Source organism: Syngnathoides biaculeatus, chromosome 2 (genome assembly GCF_019802595.1).
Source record: "Syngnathoides biaculeatus isolate LvHL_M chromosome 2, ASM1980259v1, whole genome shotgun sequence".
In the NCBI taxonomy this organism is placed as follows: Eukaryota; Metazoa; Chordata; class Actinopteri; order Syngnathiformes; family Syngnathidae; genus Syngnathoides; species Syngnathoides biaculeatus.
In genome coordinates, this window is record NC_084641.1 from 14,613,749 (window position 1) to 14,628,026 (window position 14,278).

The window sequence follows — 14,278 nt, forward strand, 5'->3', positions numbered from 1 at the left end:
TGGGTCTTATCCAAAAAGGAATAAAAATGTCCCAATGTTAAAAGTTCAGTGAGAGAAAAAATGGGTTAAAAATTGGTCCAGCTGTCCAATACATTAGAATTTAATCTTCTCGATTCATTCATACTATTCATCAATAGTGGCAAGAATAAATGTATCTAAGAATTATGCCAGACACATTTTGCGAGTGACTAAATGTGGTGACACCTAACAGCAGAAGCCAACAGTTGCAACAACAAAAATCACATTTTCAGCTTTCTCCAAGAGTTTATGGTGTTTATATTCACAAATTATATATTTTAATAACAGAGACATACAAACACATATTAAAAAAAAGTTATTTATTTTCCATTCATGACATAAAAAGGCTGTGAATCTTTCTTGGGTTTTACACACAGTGTGAAATTAGATGCTATGCATTAGACGCATGATGCAGGGAAAGTTTATCAGTCAGCAAATGGGATGTAGTATAGAACATGTTCACAGAAGCATTTTCCTTCACATCTCACCACACTGCGCAATGAGGATTGGGAGCTTGGGCTTGTTGTTGGGTCCTGTAGGAACATTCTGTAGGGAGATGGGATGAAGGGTTCATTTTTATAAAACTCTTAAAGTAGCTGCTGTTAAGCCTCTTCTAAAAAACAGAAAACTGGACGCTTCCATGCTTCTTTTCATATTCAAGATTGTTGAGAAAGTTATTTTTCATCAACTCGGCAATTTCTTGAATTTAAATTGCTTTTTGACAAATTTCAAATCCAGTTTCCAAACTTATCACAGCACAGAAACTGCTCTTATTAAAGTGTTAAATGATATAAGGTTGAATACTGACTAAGGAAAGGTATCAATCTTGGTCTTATTGGATTTATGTGCTGCTTTTGGTACAGTAGGACATAATATATTGTTGAACAGGTTGGAAACGTGGGTAGGACTAAATGGAATGGTCCGTAAATGGTTTAGGTCGTACCTGGAGGAAAGGAGCTACTTTGTAACCTTTGGAAGTGCTCAATCTCAACAAATGGCAATGACCCATGGAGTGCCCCAAGGGTCAGTTCTTGGACCCTTACTGTTCAGCCTGTATATGCTGCCCTTGGGTCAAATAAACTTCTTTTAAACTTTAATTTTGACTATCATAGCTATGCAGATGACACACAGTTATATTTAGCGGTGTTTCCAGATGACTACAGTTCAATTGAGGTATTGTGCCACGGTCTAAAGCAAACAAATAATTGGATGGACCAACATTTCCTTCAATTAAATCACAACAAAAAATTATTGTTTTGGGGAATAAAGAAAAAAAGGATTGCTGTTTGTAAATATCTGGACTCACTACCTTTAAGAAGCAAAGTCCCAGTCCGGAACCTTGGTGTTCCGATAAGATTCCGACCTGACCTTCAACAGTCATGAAATTCATTACTAAATCTGTCTTTTACCATCTGAAGAACATATCTGGGGTGAAGGCTTGCATGTGTCAAACAGACCAGGAAAAGCTCATCTCATGTAGACTTGACTATTGTAATGGCCCTCTGACAGCACTCCCCAAAAAGAGCATTAAACAGCTGCAGCTCATTCAAAATGCTGCAGCTTGGGTTCTGACCAGTACGAAGTGGTCAGAACATATAACTCCAATTCTGAAGTCTTTACAATGACTTCCAGTCAGTTTTAGAATAGATTTTAAAGTTCTGCTCCTGGTCTATATAAACACTAAATGATTTAGGTCCTGAATACATGAAAGAAATGCTAATGGAATACAAAGCCACAAGGGCTCTGAGATCGACTGACTCAGGTCTAATAATGGAGTGGAGAGTCCAAAGCAAACATGGTGAAGAAGCATTTAGCTATTATGCTGCAAAAAAATGCAATAAGTTGCCAACAGAGGTGACGTCAGCCCAAAGTGAGTCTTTTCAAATCCAGATTAAAAACTCCTCTTTTTCTCATGGGTTTGAGAGTAATTCCACTTTTCTGTGATATTTCTTGTACTAAAAGCTCTTTTAATTGTACTTTTTCAAATGCTTGTATTCATGTTTGAATGCTTTTAATCATGTAAAGCGCATAGTTACCTTGTGTATGAAATGTGCTATGCAAATAAATTTGCTTTACTTTGCCTAATAACGGGATGAAAATTAACATGTAACATTGCTCTCTGTATGAATAGGATTAGTGAATTCATACAGTGATCAGTCAATTTATATTAAATTAAACAAAATAAAGCGGCACGGTGGATCAGCTGGTAAACCGAGGACCTCACAGTTCTGAGGACCCGGGTTTGATCCAGGCCCCGCCTATGTGGAGTTTGCATGTTCTCTCCGTGCCTGCGGGGGTTTTCTCCGGCCACTCCGGTTTCCTCCCACATCCCAAAAACGTGCAACATGAATTGGACACTCTAAATTGCCCCTAGGTGTGATTGTGAGTGCGACTTTTTGTCTCCATGTGGCCTGTGAATGGCTGGCAACCAGTATAGGGTCTACCCCGCCTCCTGCCCGTTGACAGCTGGGATAGGCTCCAGCACTCCTCGCGACCCTTGTAAGGATAAGCGGCAAAGAAAATGGATGGATGAATGAAAATTACCTCAATCTTTCTCATGATCAGCAATCCATCAACCACTTTACCTGAAACAACCAAAAATAAGATTTAAGTCACATATTCATCCCTAAAACATAGCATCTAAAACTTGAAATAAATACATATTCCCATTCAATTTCAAAACTCACCAAAAACGACATGTTTTCCATCTAACCAGTCACATTTTGTGCAGGTAATGAAAAACTGGCAACCATTTGTTCCTGGACCACTGTTTGCCTTAAAAGAAAGAAGGATTACAATACAAGTGCAATGTTTCCAGAACAGATGAATTTGAATACATTATTATCTGTGGAAAATCAATGAATACATAAATTATATTCTCAATACAAACAAATGCAGATGTTGAAAAGGCTCCCAGAATGTTCCCACACAGGTTTCACTTCATTTTGGTTTATAAAGAGGATAACATATTGAACCAGATCAAAATTTGAAACCAAAACTAGAGCTGTCAAGTTAAAATATCTCCAGAGATGTGAAACACTCATTCGCAGTTGAAGCTATATTGTGCAATTTCTGGCGCCCCCTACTGCTGAAATTCAGCGTTACAACGAAGCCTTCGTTGCTCAAGGCTTGGCCAGCTTCCTCCTCACAACTCTGCATGCTGTCTCAGTTCTCTAATGGCTCAGGCAACCTGCATGCTGTGCATATATGGGCCTGCCCAATCGTAAGTAGAACACGTCATTTCCATTCAGTCATCATACAGACTCACCAAATGTCAGTGTTGTCACCTTCTTCTTCTTCTTTTTTTTTTAAACAACAACAAAAAAGTTGTGAATTATATTGTTTTGTGGAAATAAGCTTAATTTCTGTTGTTGCTAATGGTGGCCCAAGCATTAGGGAACAATTCCTTTTTCACACAGAGCTAGATACTGTAGTTTTATTTTTTTTTAAATAAATGAAATCACCATGTATTTGTCTGATACATTATTTAAGTTTAATGAGCTATGATCCATGATCTATAAAATTGTAAAAAGTACATTTCTACCAGGTAGGCGCAGAAGGTGGCCTTGCCCAGCTTGTCTGTAAATTCAGGTTTGTCAACCACTTTATGACTAACAGATCCCTGTAGATAACAACATTGAATTGTTTTGGATTTAAGATCAGCACAGCTTTTGATTAGAGCATAAAGATCATGGAATGAATCTCGGCTTGTCATATAACTCACATCAATTTTGAGGGAGAGAAATGGGAACACATTTGACGTATGACAAGTTTCGTCACCTCATAGCCTCACACTAACAGAGTATGTTTATGTAAAGTAGTGACGGGTCCGGCAACTCCGCTGCATGCGTCGAGCTCATTAAGCGAAACCCCCATGTCAGTGCGTGTCCTCTCTCAACACGAACTGATCTCTTTTCTCATGCCCTCATAATAATGTGCCGTAGTAAACAGTTCAAATAAAAACAAATAGGGTAGAAAGTAAATGTAATGTACTGAAACAAAATTGCAGGATGTTGATGATAAAAACAAAAAGTATGTAATCCCCAAATAAACACAAGAAACACAAATGACCGAAATGAATGTAAGTAAAATGGATACAGAACCTGCAATTATTTTTTTTAATTCCACCAGCTGTCACCATGCAACGACACAACACGCAGTGTCTACCAATTGGACGAGTGTGGCACATACTTCACATGGTACTGAGGGTTCCAAGTAACGACTATCTTATTAATCAATTCATCTTTTATTTTTCATCTTAGTGAGATGGGAAAAAAACTAATATCTATCCCTTTATTTGAAAAAAGAGAGTTTATAGTATGTATATTAATGATCACTAATCAGTGTGACTGGCAGACATTGAGGGCCCCAAAATCAAATTTTGGTTTGGGATCCATGGAGGCTTGGGATGGCACTGATCAAAACTGAGAAATTCACATACCATGGACAGAAGACCAGGTGCAGAATGCTTCACCCGAAAGTTTTCATCTGCAAATGGACCTCTGTAAATGCTGCAGATACCAGTTCCGTCACCCTTTAAGAAACATACATAATAAAAAATATAACAATAAAGTAAATAGAAAGTCCATCATATAAACACACAAAAACAAAATTATGTTGGGCAGAGCTCAGCAGGAGAGCTATTTAATGTTTACATACAAGTTGGCAATTTACTGTAAAGTATGTGAGGGAATTGTTTGGGGGATAAAAGTACTGTATTGGAAGTGACAATTATCGCATTGCTGCCATCTAAGCATTAACTGATTATTAATGACAATTTTGAAAACAGCCTGTAAATATCGCTCTTTGACTCACGTTCACAAAGTCACCTCCTTGGATCATAAAGTCTTTGATCACTCTGTAAATGGAAAAATAGAACAGGTATTTTCACATGATATAATGACAGTTATTATGACTGTATATATTGTCAATACCTGTGGAAAGTGCAGCTCTTGAAACCAATCGGGACACCATCTTTCCTGTGGGACAGATCTTTTTAACAACACTTTAACGCAGGCATGTCTCTTTACATTATGTGAAACATCTAACTTTTACACGACATAGACCAAAGATAACGGAGCAAAGAAAAGATTACATCATGATGACACCAATTTAGCTGGCTCAAATAATGGATGGATGATTCAATAGCACGTTTTCTGGTTGAAACCATGGAGTGCACTCTATTTTGCCTCAACTGCTTCATTCAATTAATCAACAATTAGTTTTACGCAATCAACATAATTCTTTATAATCAATTCATAAATAATGGATTATGATGCTCATCACAAAGATATCCTCAGGTAGTCATTATTAAACATATGGTGTTAATAATTAATAACAGTCTGTTTGCCCAAGCTTTGCGGATGCTTAAAGTTTGGATGGGGGGAGGGGGGGGGCACAAAAGTTGAGTCTGGGTTCTTGAAGAAGGGATTTTGTAGCCACCTTACCGGAACTCTCCAGTGCAGAATTGCCTGCAAGAAATGAAAAATATAAGTCCTGGTAAAACTGAAACAGACTTATTAACCAACACATTGTCAACACAGTACGTACAGGGGACGCACTGACACTACTTACATTTGAGTACTCAGCGATACAAAGTACTAATACTTAATAATGACAATAAAGTCAAGAAATTCATGTCATCTCAATCAAATATTATTAAAAAAGTCAAAACATCCTTGAATGTGGGATACATTTAGGTACCGTATTTTCCGCACGATAAAGCGCACCTAAAAGCCTTTAATTTTCTCAAAATCTGACAGTGCGCCTTATAATCCGGTGCGCCTTATATATGGATCAATATTGAGCCTTTAGTGCAACTCTATCTAATGGATGCATAACGTAACCCCAGGCTCCACTGTAGCGTCTATTCTATGCGTCTTATAATGCGGTGTGCCTTATATATGAAAAAAGTTTTAAATAGGCAGTTCATTGAAGGTGCGCCTTATAATGCAGTGCGCCTTATAGTGCGTAAAATACAGTAATTTGTTTTTTTTTGTGTTTATTTGGGCGGCACAGTGGGCTCACAGTTCTGAGGACCGGGGTTCAAATACCAGGTTTGCCTGTGTAGAGTTTGCATGTGCTCCCTGTGCCTGTGTGGGTTTTCTCTGGTCACTCCGGTTTCCTCCCACATCCCCAAAACATGCAACATTAGTTGGACACTCTAAATTGCCCCTAGGTGAGATTGTGAGTGCGAGTGTTGTCTGTCTCCATGTTTCCTATGATTGGCTGGCAACCAATCCAGGGTGTACCCTGCCTCCTGCCCGTTGACAGCTGGGATAGGCTCCAACACTCCCCGCGACCCTCGTGAGGATAAGCGGCAAAAGAAAATGGATGGATGGATAAATTAAGCAATGTGGAAGACTCTGAAGAGAACAACAAATCAAAATAAACTTGTTCAATCGGAAACATTTACAGCGCTTATGTAAGTACAAATGATTTTCCTAATTTATTTGCTTTTTTGTTTCGGCCTCCAACCTGACCAAAGCGCATCTCCACCTGCACCTGATACGTGCTTCAAGCTGTGCCACATGAATAGCATCCTCTTCTGTCAGAACTCTGATTCTGGAAAAGAATCGACTCAAATCACCATGTTTCACTAAATTTTTCAGAATCACCAACTTCAAAGGTTGAATTGGTTGCCGGCCAATCGCAGTGCACATCGAGGAAAATAGCTGCACTCACAATCACACTGAGGGGCAATTTAGAGTGTCCAATGAATGTTGCATGTTTTTGAGATGTGGGAGGAAACCCAAGTACCCGGAGAAAACCCACACAGGCACGGGGAAAACATGCAAACTCCACACAGGTGGGTCGGGATCGAACCCGGGTACTCAGAAGTGTGAGGCCAACGCTTTCCCAACTGATCCACTGTGTCGCCTCCGCCGACCTTATTAAGTACAATATTTATTTGTTTTTCCTGGCCATTTCTGATTTGAAAGTTAGTTCATTCTGTGTTGTGACATAACTCCTCACAACGATCCATCAGTTAATTAACATCCGTGAACTAGTAAAGTCTAGGCGGGTTTCCTCATTAATGAAAGATCCACGTTTGGGCAGACAGTGCCAGACAAGCAGTACAATGCATGGAATGTGTCGCTTTTGTTTGTCCAAATATGAACAAGAGACGCGTGTCATTGGCTTCATGGTAATGACAACCTTCCCAAAATGGTGGTTTACGTATGCTGATCACCCAACATGTTTAAATCTAGTGTTGATACCTATGATCAGGAAGCCCAATAGATGATGACATGTGAGTTCAAGTGACATTCTTGTGTCGTATGATTGGTAAACTAAAATTACACGTCACCTGGGCTTAAATTACATGGCGCAAACAGCAACCAATGCTAGTCTCGCGCACAAATTAGTAAATGGTCAATAACTAATGTACAAAAGCCGCAAATGACATTCAGATAACGTAAGAGTAAGGTAAAGACGTAGTGCATCAGAACCAATACTGATGCTGATATTGGTGGATTCCCTAGTGTATTGAATGGTAATTTTTACATATTTTCCCCGCACTCATATATAGAACAAAGAAACATGGCATTGTAAGGCCTCATTCCATATTCAGCCAGTTATGAGGCCGAGGAAATTACTTTCTAGAAAAGACAATAAAACAATACTCAAATTAAGATTTCAACATGCCGGAAATTCTCGGCCGTCTTTGGGACAACATCTGCAAAGAGTTCGATCTTCATCCGCCCCACATCCTGGAACAAAGTAGAGAAAAGGTTGTGTAAACAGCACATAAGACCCAAACAAGTTTGATCTTGAGACGCAACCATTCAATGTGAGCACCATAGAGAACATTCTGGATGGATGTGGGTGGCCAAACTTGGAAATTACTGTTGACCTGTGTGTCTGCATCGCAGTAATTTTAAACCTTCAAACAACTGCTACTTTAAGAAACATGCAATACTCGGGCATCTACACAGTATAGCTATCAGAGACATATGCGTGTCACAGCAAAGGGTCTAAATATTTATGGCTGTGTGATATTTCAGTTTTTATTTTTTTAAATAAGGTAGGATTATGGAGAGGACTGTTACCTTGACCATTCTTTGTAATAAAGACAATGCTTGAGTCATGTGTCCCTTATAATATACAGATTATGATTAGTTTAATTTTAACACAATGTACCTAAGGGGAAGAGTATAGTATGCATGTATGTATAGTAAGAGTATATTGTTGATTACTTAAAAGAGACAGCCATTGAAAGTTTACTGAATATTATGCTTAAGTAGTTGTTAAACAAAATTTGGGAACATGCATAGACTTTCAGATTTCTTGACACTTGATTAAACCAGGTATTATACCCTTATGTTATTAGAGCTGCGTATACGTAAGAGAGCCAAAAATCATTCATATGAATGCTGTCCTTTTTTTCTTTGATTTCGTATTATATTTGCTACAAATGACCAGTATTCTGATGTTATTTGCCTGAAGCTTATATTTTCATTGAAAAATATATTTGAATAAGAAATTATGTGGTACTGATGAAATTGCGAAAAAACGCAAATGTCTTTCCCCCCGCATTTGATTCTTTAATATCAGCCTCACACTATACTATTTTGACAGCAAACGACGGAGGAAAAATCTGCAATTTTACTTTTTCGACTTTACATTACATTACATTATTTATTTTAAGTGACTTTAAAAGCTATCTATCTTTTCCGACAGACAGCGGTATCATGTCCCACGTGTTTCTCCGGCTTTGTTGTGCTCAAGCATGAACAACTCTCCTACTTACCTGTCCACCGATTGTAATGTCGAAGAAAACGATTGGATTGTTTGGGTTTGTCGCTTGAACCGACATTATTTGATTATTTTTACAATGGAAGAGAAAATAAAAATGCCGGACAATTTGAACATTCTAGTACGGAAAGTCGGGGGGGCTTGTTACGGCAAGCAGTAAAGGGAAAAACTAGCGAAAACGCGTTTTGATTATGCTTTTTACTGGGCCATTTTAAGAAACGGTCCTTCCATAAATCTTCGTATGGTAGTATATTGTTACATAAAATAAGACAAACTAATTAACTAGTAACTTGAGTGAGGAATTCATACATGGTAGGTTATCTGGTAACTTTACATGAATTGCAGATGGCAGGACAGTGGAGACAAGCCAGATTCTTGGCCTTCCTGTTCCTTCAGGACTAAATTGTCCATATGAGTCAATAATAAATGGAAAGGGATGACTGTCGACCAGTTCATGTTCCTGCCTCTCCCCCAGTCAGCCGGGATGGGCTTCAGAAACCATAATAAGGGCACTATACAAATGGAAGGATGACTACAAATTCAAATTGTGAATTCATGTCTAAATCACGAACCACCCAAATCACCCTTATGAACTACCTCTCAAATCGTCTGCTGTATAAAATACATTGAAACATACATGCACTCAACTTGTCCAGAAAATTCAGCTTCCAAATTTAATTTGGATGATGAAAACATACACACATGTACATTTAGGCTTTTATTTAAACAATAAAACATTCATTTACAAACAAACAAAATTCAAACCACACAAAAAATTGACTTCGAAAACAATTCGGTGCTGCACTAAAAGCACTGTGATAGACAATAAGCATGTTGATAAACTAGTGGGTTAGCCAGGTAAAACTTGCTAAATAAAAAGGAAGATGGATTTTATGTAAAGTAATAAGGCTTCTTGACATTGATGCCATATTCAGAAAGAGCAGGGCCCAGGTCCTCCATTGTCAGAGTGTACTTCTTATCCTGTAAATCAGCACGATAAAACAGATTAACATTGACATAGCTGGACTAAAACAATGGCAAACGTGTGCTCGTTTTGAACAGACACCATAAAAAAAAAATGGCAGAAACAAACCTTTGTCTTACTCCTTGAGCTTCCTGATGCAGTCCCCTTCATTTTACAGTACTGCAGTGCGTCGTTAGCGATGTCTGAGATGAACTTCTGCGAGGCCAGGGAGATCAGACGTATTCTAAAAAAATAATAATAATAATTCCATGATCCTTTCTACTTGGTGTCAATGATCTACACTGGATTTTTAACGATTCCCAGAACCAAAAACACATACATCCTTGGATCAGATGCTTCAAAGCCAGCCCGGTTGAGGTAGTAGCCTGTCACTGCATCAGGAATCTGACAAAAACAAAAAGGTCAATGCAGAATCCAGACTTGAAGACCACTCAAGCAAACCTCTGCCACGACTGACAAAGTTTTCTTTGTCAAATTATGGAGACAAATATAGAAAGTTAGACAAGTAAATTGTCTTTAGGTGTGAATGGTCATTTGTTTCCATGGTTCATTGGATTGACTGGGGATTAATTCAAGGTCTACCTCACCTTTCATTCAGTTACTGGAAAAAGCTCTAAATCAGGGATTTTAAACTCAATTTTCCTTGGGGCCGCTGGAGGCAGATTCTGGCTGAGGTTAGGCCGCAGCCTCGGCACACATACTCGGAATTTACATTGGAAAAATAAATAAATAAATAGATCGGAATCCTCAATGGTATTTATTTTTTAACACAAAATAGGCTAAACAAGAAACCTGGTGCAAACAAGTTGTGTACCCAACTGCTCATAAAACTCCACGGCAACACTGCTGTAACTTTCACTCAATGAAAAATGTTCCTTTGCTTGCATGAATCCTGGTCGATGTCACGCCCCCGAGAGCCATAGACCCCACCGTGATTGGTAGGTTCGTCCGCTCCGAACACAGCACTGTAAAAGTGTTATTCAGATAAAACTCAAGGGCTTCACGAACAAACTTTCATAATAACAAAAAAAAAAAAAAAAAACAGGGATGGACTTCAATCCTAAAACTGTATATGTTGGTACTGAGTATGGTGTAAATTTGTTGTGCATGATTTGATACAAGGCACAGGGCACTGATGGATGAAGCATTATTAGATCATGAGGCTGTTTGCTTTAATTACATTTAGCTATTTTATCACCCTATTTTCTAAAGTATGATTCCTATTTTTCACTAGGGTTAGAGTATGGCTCGAGTATAAAGGCCCATTATGCACAGGAGACCCGCAGTGACGGTCACTGCACACACAACTATAAAGAAGCTTTTAACACCACCAACATTGAACAAATTAAACTCGTATCTCAAGGCACCGCTGCAGTTTACTTCTTTCAACTTGCGTCGCTATATGTCTAGTTGCAGGACAGACAATTCGATAGCAAGACTTGCCGTGGGAGTGTATTCTTCCAGCTGCATGACGAAGTCAGCCAGTGGGGTTGTGGAGACTGTGGGCTTTAGGTCGCCGTTAGTGATGCCTCCAGGAACATAAACTCCATTGGGAACAGACGAGTCCGATGATGATGATGTCACAATAGTGGTCGGGGTCGAAGCTGCAAGACAGGTTATTGTGGTTTATTAAGAGAGATGGAAAAGAAGTATTCTTTGTAACACATTGCATTCCGACTCTTAACGCACGTCAATTTTCAAATCACCTCACTGCAAATTTTTCTGGAGAAGAGAACTAAAACCATTAGCTGAAAAAGCTAGCATTAGCCACCAGCTGATAAACAGTCAACTCAACAACAAAGAATAGGTCATCTTGTACTTCTGAAATCATTTTATTTATTCGTTATTATAATTATTCATTATACTCATTCCATATTGGAATGAAAAGCATAGGCTGCATCTCTGTTATGACCTCTAGGTAGTGGTGGATTATTGGAATTTTCATAACCTCTAAATCAGTGATTTCCAACCTTTATGGAGCCAAGGCACATATTTTACAATTGATCGATTAATGACTGTATGTACTTCCTGCCATCTAATAGAAAAGGATTTTTTTGTTCTGTCTGTCATTGTGCCTCACTGGCTTAAATAGATGAATAAAGAACATTATTTCTAGAATAAATGTTTTTTTTTACCAATTACATAAAATTGGAAAACTTCCCACAGCACATTTGACAAGCGCTCACGGCATGCTAATGTACCGTCACACTGTTTGGGAATCACTGCTCTAGATGGCAACATACATTTATAAAATGGGAACTCTTTCCCCCCCCCCCTTCCTCCTCCTATACACATTTATAATGCGCACCATTGACTTTTGGCATTTTTTGAGGGGAAAAACTACATGTAAAAGACAAATTATGCAAAGAAATGCAGTCCATTAAGCATCCTTAAAATCAAAGACCCTGAATCGTGTGCACAGAAATGTGATCAAGGATCAAATGAAGGCTTTTCGCATTGTTGTTTGAGAAACACAATTTGCATTTAGTGCCTTAAAAAAAAAACAAAAAAAAAACTTAATGCATAGAAGACAGAAGCGTGCAGGGGCATATGTGACAAGATGCGCTACGTCACTGATCCATGGAAGCCAAATTGAGGAGAGGGTTTTTTAAAAAAATAAAATAAAAATTGCAAACGTGAGGTAGCACTTTCGACTGAAATCTTTACAGAGATGTTCAATTGGGTTTAAGCTCTGGCTGGGCTATCCAAGAACAGTCACAGAGTTGTTCTGTAGCATCTTTTACATTATTTTAGCTCTGCGCTAAGGGTCCTTGTCTTGTTAGAAGGTGAACTTTCGGCCCAGTCTGAGGTTCTGAGCACTCTGGAGAAGTTTTTCGTCCAGGATATCCCCGTACTTGGAAAAACACCCACACAGAATGATGTTTCACTGTTGGGATTGTACTGGACAGGTGATGAGCACAGCCTGGTTTTCTCTACAGATACCACTTGGGATTAAAGCCCAAAACCACGAACTCAGTCTCATCCAGAGAATCTTGTTTCTAACCACCTTGGAGACATTCAGGTGTTCTGTCCCCCCCAACCAAACTCCACGCGGGCTTCTATATATCTTGCAGTGGGGAGAGGCTTGTGTCGGGGCACTGCCATAAAACCGGGACTGGTAAAGGGCTACAGTGATGATTGACTTTCTAAAACTTTCTTCCATCTCCCGCCTGCATCTCTGGAGCTCAGCCACGGTAATCTTTGGGTTCCTCTTCAACTCTTGCACCAAAGCTCTTCTTTCCCAATTGCTCAGTTTGGCCGGATGGCCAACTCTGGGAAGGTTCTGGTCGTCTCAAACATCTGCCATTTAAGGATTATGGAGGCCACTGTGCTCTTAGGAACCTTAAATGCAACAGAATATTCATTGTAACCTTGGTCAGATCTGTGCCTGCCACAATTCTGTCTCTGGGAGCTTCAGGCAGTTCCTTTGACCTAATGATTGACAAGTGCTGTGACACGCACTGTGAGCTGAAACAATCTGACACGGACAGGTGTGTGGCTTTCCTATGCAAATCCAATCGGTATAATCAAACACAGGAGGATTAGAAGAAATGGACAGTGTTCATGTCAAATATATGAGGGTCACAGCAAAGGCTCTGAATACTTATGGGTGTGGGATATTTCAGCATTTCTCATTTAATGTGCAAGAATGTCAACAATTCCATTTTATCTGTCAATATGTCAATGTGTGTACATTAATGAGGAAAATAATGAACACGATTTTAGCAAATGGCTGCAATATGAAAAAGTTGACAAGTATATGGGGTCTTAATACTTTACGTGGCCACTGTATACACAACATAGTGACCGTTCAGCTATAAAACTCTTGAAAAGACATTCCTTTACTTTTCCAGTATTACATTACCATTGCTGGTAACCGCAGGGATGCTGCCGGCGTTGTTTGGCGCGTTCTCGTTTACGATACAGTTGCTTGGTGTTAAAGACGTCGTGGAGGTCGACGAAGCTCCAGTGGTGACAGACTGGTTAACGCTATCAACATTCATAGCGATGCTGATGTCGTTCTTCACAGTTTTGCCAAACAACTTGGCGGCTAACTAACGCGCAAAAGTCAACCAGCTCTTCTTGACGAGCAGTTTTTTTTAAATGCTCCAAGAGCCCAACCTGTTAATTTATTAAAGAAACGTCTCTGTCTTAACAAAAAGATCTTTAATGCGATATTAAGAGATTATAAAACGAAAAATGTGCGGAGTCACAAGCTAGCTAGAACCACGGTTGTTTGTAGCTAACTGACTAAGACGGTAGGTAAAACCAAGATATAGATACGACACGCCCCTTTAAACTGCGCTCCCACAGCAAGGTTGAAGCTAGTGAGGGCAAAATGAGGGTTCACACCATGCTCGAGGACTGCAAATGACAAGCAGTCCTGCATATTAAACTATAGTCCGTTGTACACACCTCAGAAGAATTCAACAAAGGAACTGGGAAGAACCTTTTGCGGGCTGAAATAATTTAATGGCTCTCTTTCTAAATGTTCTGTCTTAATACTACATGTATTGA

At 39.1% G+C, this 14,278-nt stretch overlaps 2 protein-coding genes across 3 annotated transcripts; both read right to left on the reverse strand.

Moving 5' to 3' along the window:
• Window positions 1–323: 323 nt before the first annotated feature.
• On the reverse strand, window positions 324–8,938 carry ppih (peptidylprolyl isomerase H (cyclophilin H)). 2 transcript variants are annotated; one of them, XM_061835414.1, is made up of 9 exons: window positions 8,771–8,938; window positions 7,666–7,730; window positions 5,466–5,489; window positions 4,953–4,997; window positions 4,834–4,876; window positions 4,460–4,552; window positions 2,706–2,793; window positions 2,563–2,603; window positions 324–564 (listed from the first exon to the last, which is right to left on the reverse strand). In XM_061835414.1, the coding sequence occupies exons 1-9, from the start codon at window positions 8,834–8,836 to the stop codon at window positions 496–498; spliced, it is 534 nt and encodes a 177-aa protein (XP_061691398.1). In that variant the 5' UTR covers window positions 8,837–8,938; the 3' UTR covers window positions 324–495. The 2 variants fall into 2 exon arrangements, with proteins under 2 accessions (XP_061691398.1, XP_061691406.1); XM_061835422.1 differs by having other exon boundaries at window positions 4,953–4,992; window positions 8,771–8,910.
• A 542-nt stretch (window positions 8,939–9,480) lies between these two features.
• On the reverse strand, window positions 9,481–14,042 carry taf10 (TAF10 RNA polymerase II, TATA box binding protein (TBP)-associated factor). Its single transcript, XM_061835517.1, has 5 exons — window positions 13,626–14,042; window positions 11,204–11,364; window positions 10,080–10,144; window positions 9,869–9,983; window positions 9,481–9,756 (listed from the first exon to the last, which is right to left on the reverse strand). Exons 1-5 carry the CDS (start codon window positions 13,762–13,764, stop codon window positions 9,667–9,669), a joined length of 570 nt encoding a protein of 189 aa, XP_061691501.1. The 5' UTR covers window positions 13,765–14,042; the 3' UTR covers window positions 9,481–9,666.
• Window positions 14,043–14,278: the final 236 nt, after the last annotated feature.

Coding starts and splice junctions, on each gene's coding strand:
- ppih (XM_061835414.1), bottom strand. CDS start 8,836: ATGTCGGTTCAAGCGACAAACCCAAACAATCCAATCGTTTTCTTCGAC. Junction 2,794..4,459: donor CACCTGGTCTTCTGTCCATG/GTATGTGAATTT, acceptor CTTTCTTTTAAG/GCAAACAGTGGTCCAGGAAC. Junction 565..2,562: donor TGATCATGAGAAAGATTGAG/GTAATTTTCATT, acceptor ATCTCCCTACAG/AATGTTCCTACAGGACCCAA.
- taf10 (XM_061835517.1), bottom strand. CDS start 13,764: ATGAATGTTGATAGCGTTAACCAGTCTGTCACCACTGGAGCTTCGTCG. Junction 11,365..13,625: donor CCCTGCGGTTACCAGCAATG/GTAATGTAATAC, acceptor CCTGTCTTGCAG/CTTCGACCCCGACCACTATT. Junction 10,145..11,203: donor TGGAAGAATACACTCCCACG/GCAAGTCTTGCT, acceptor TGTTTTTGTCAG/ATTCCTGATGCAGTGACAGG.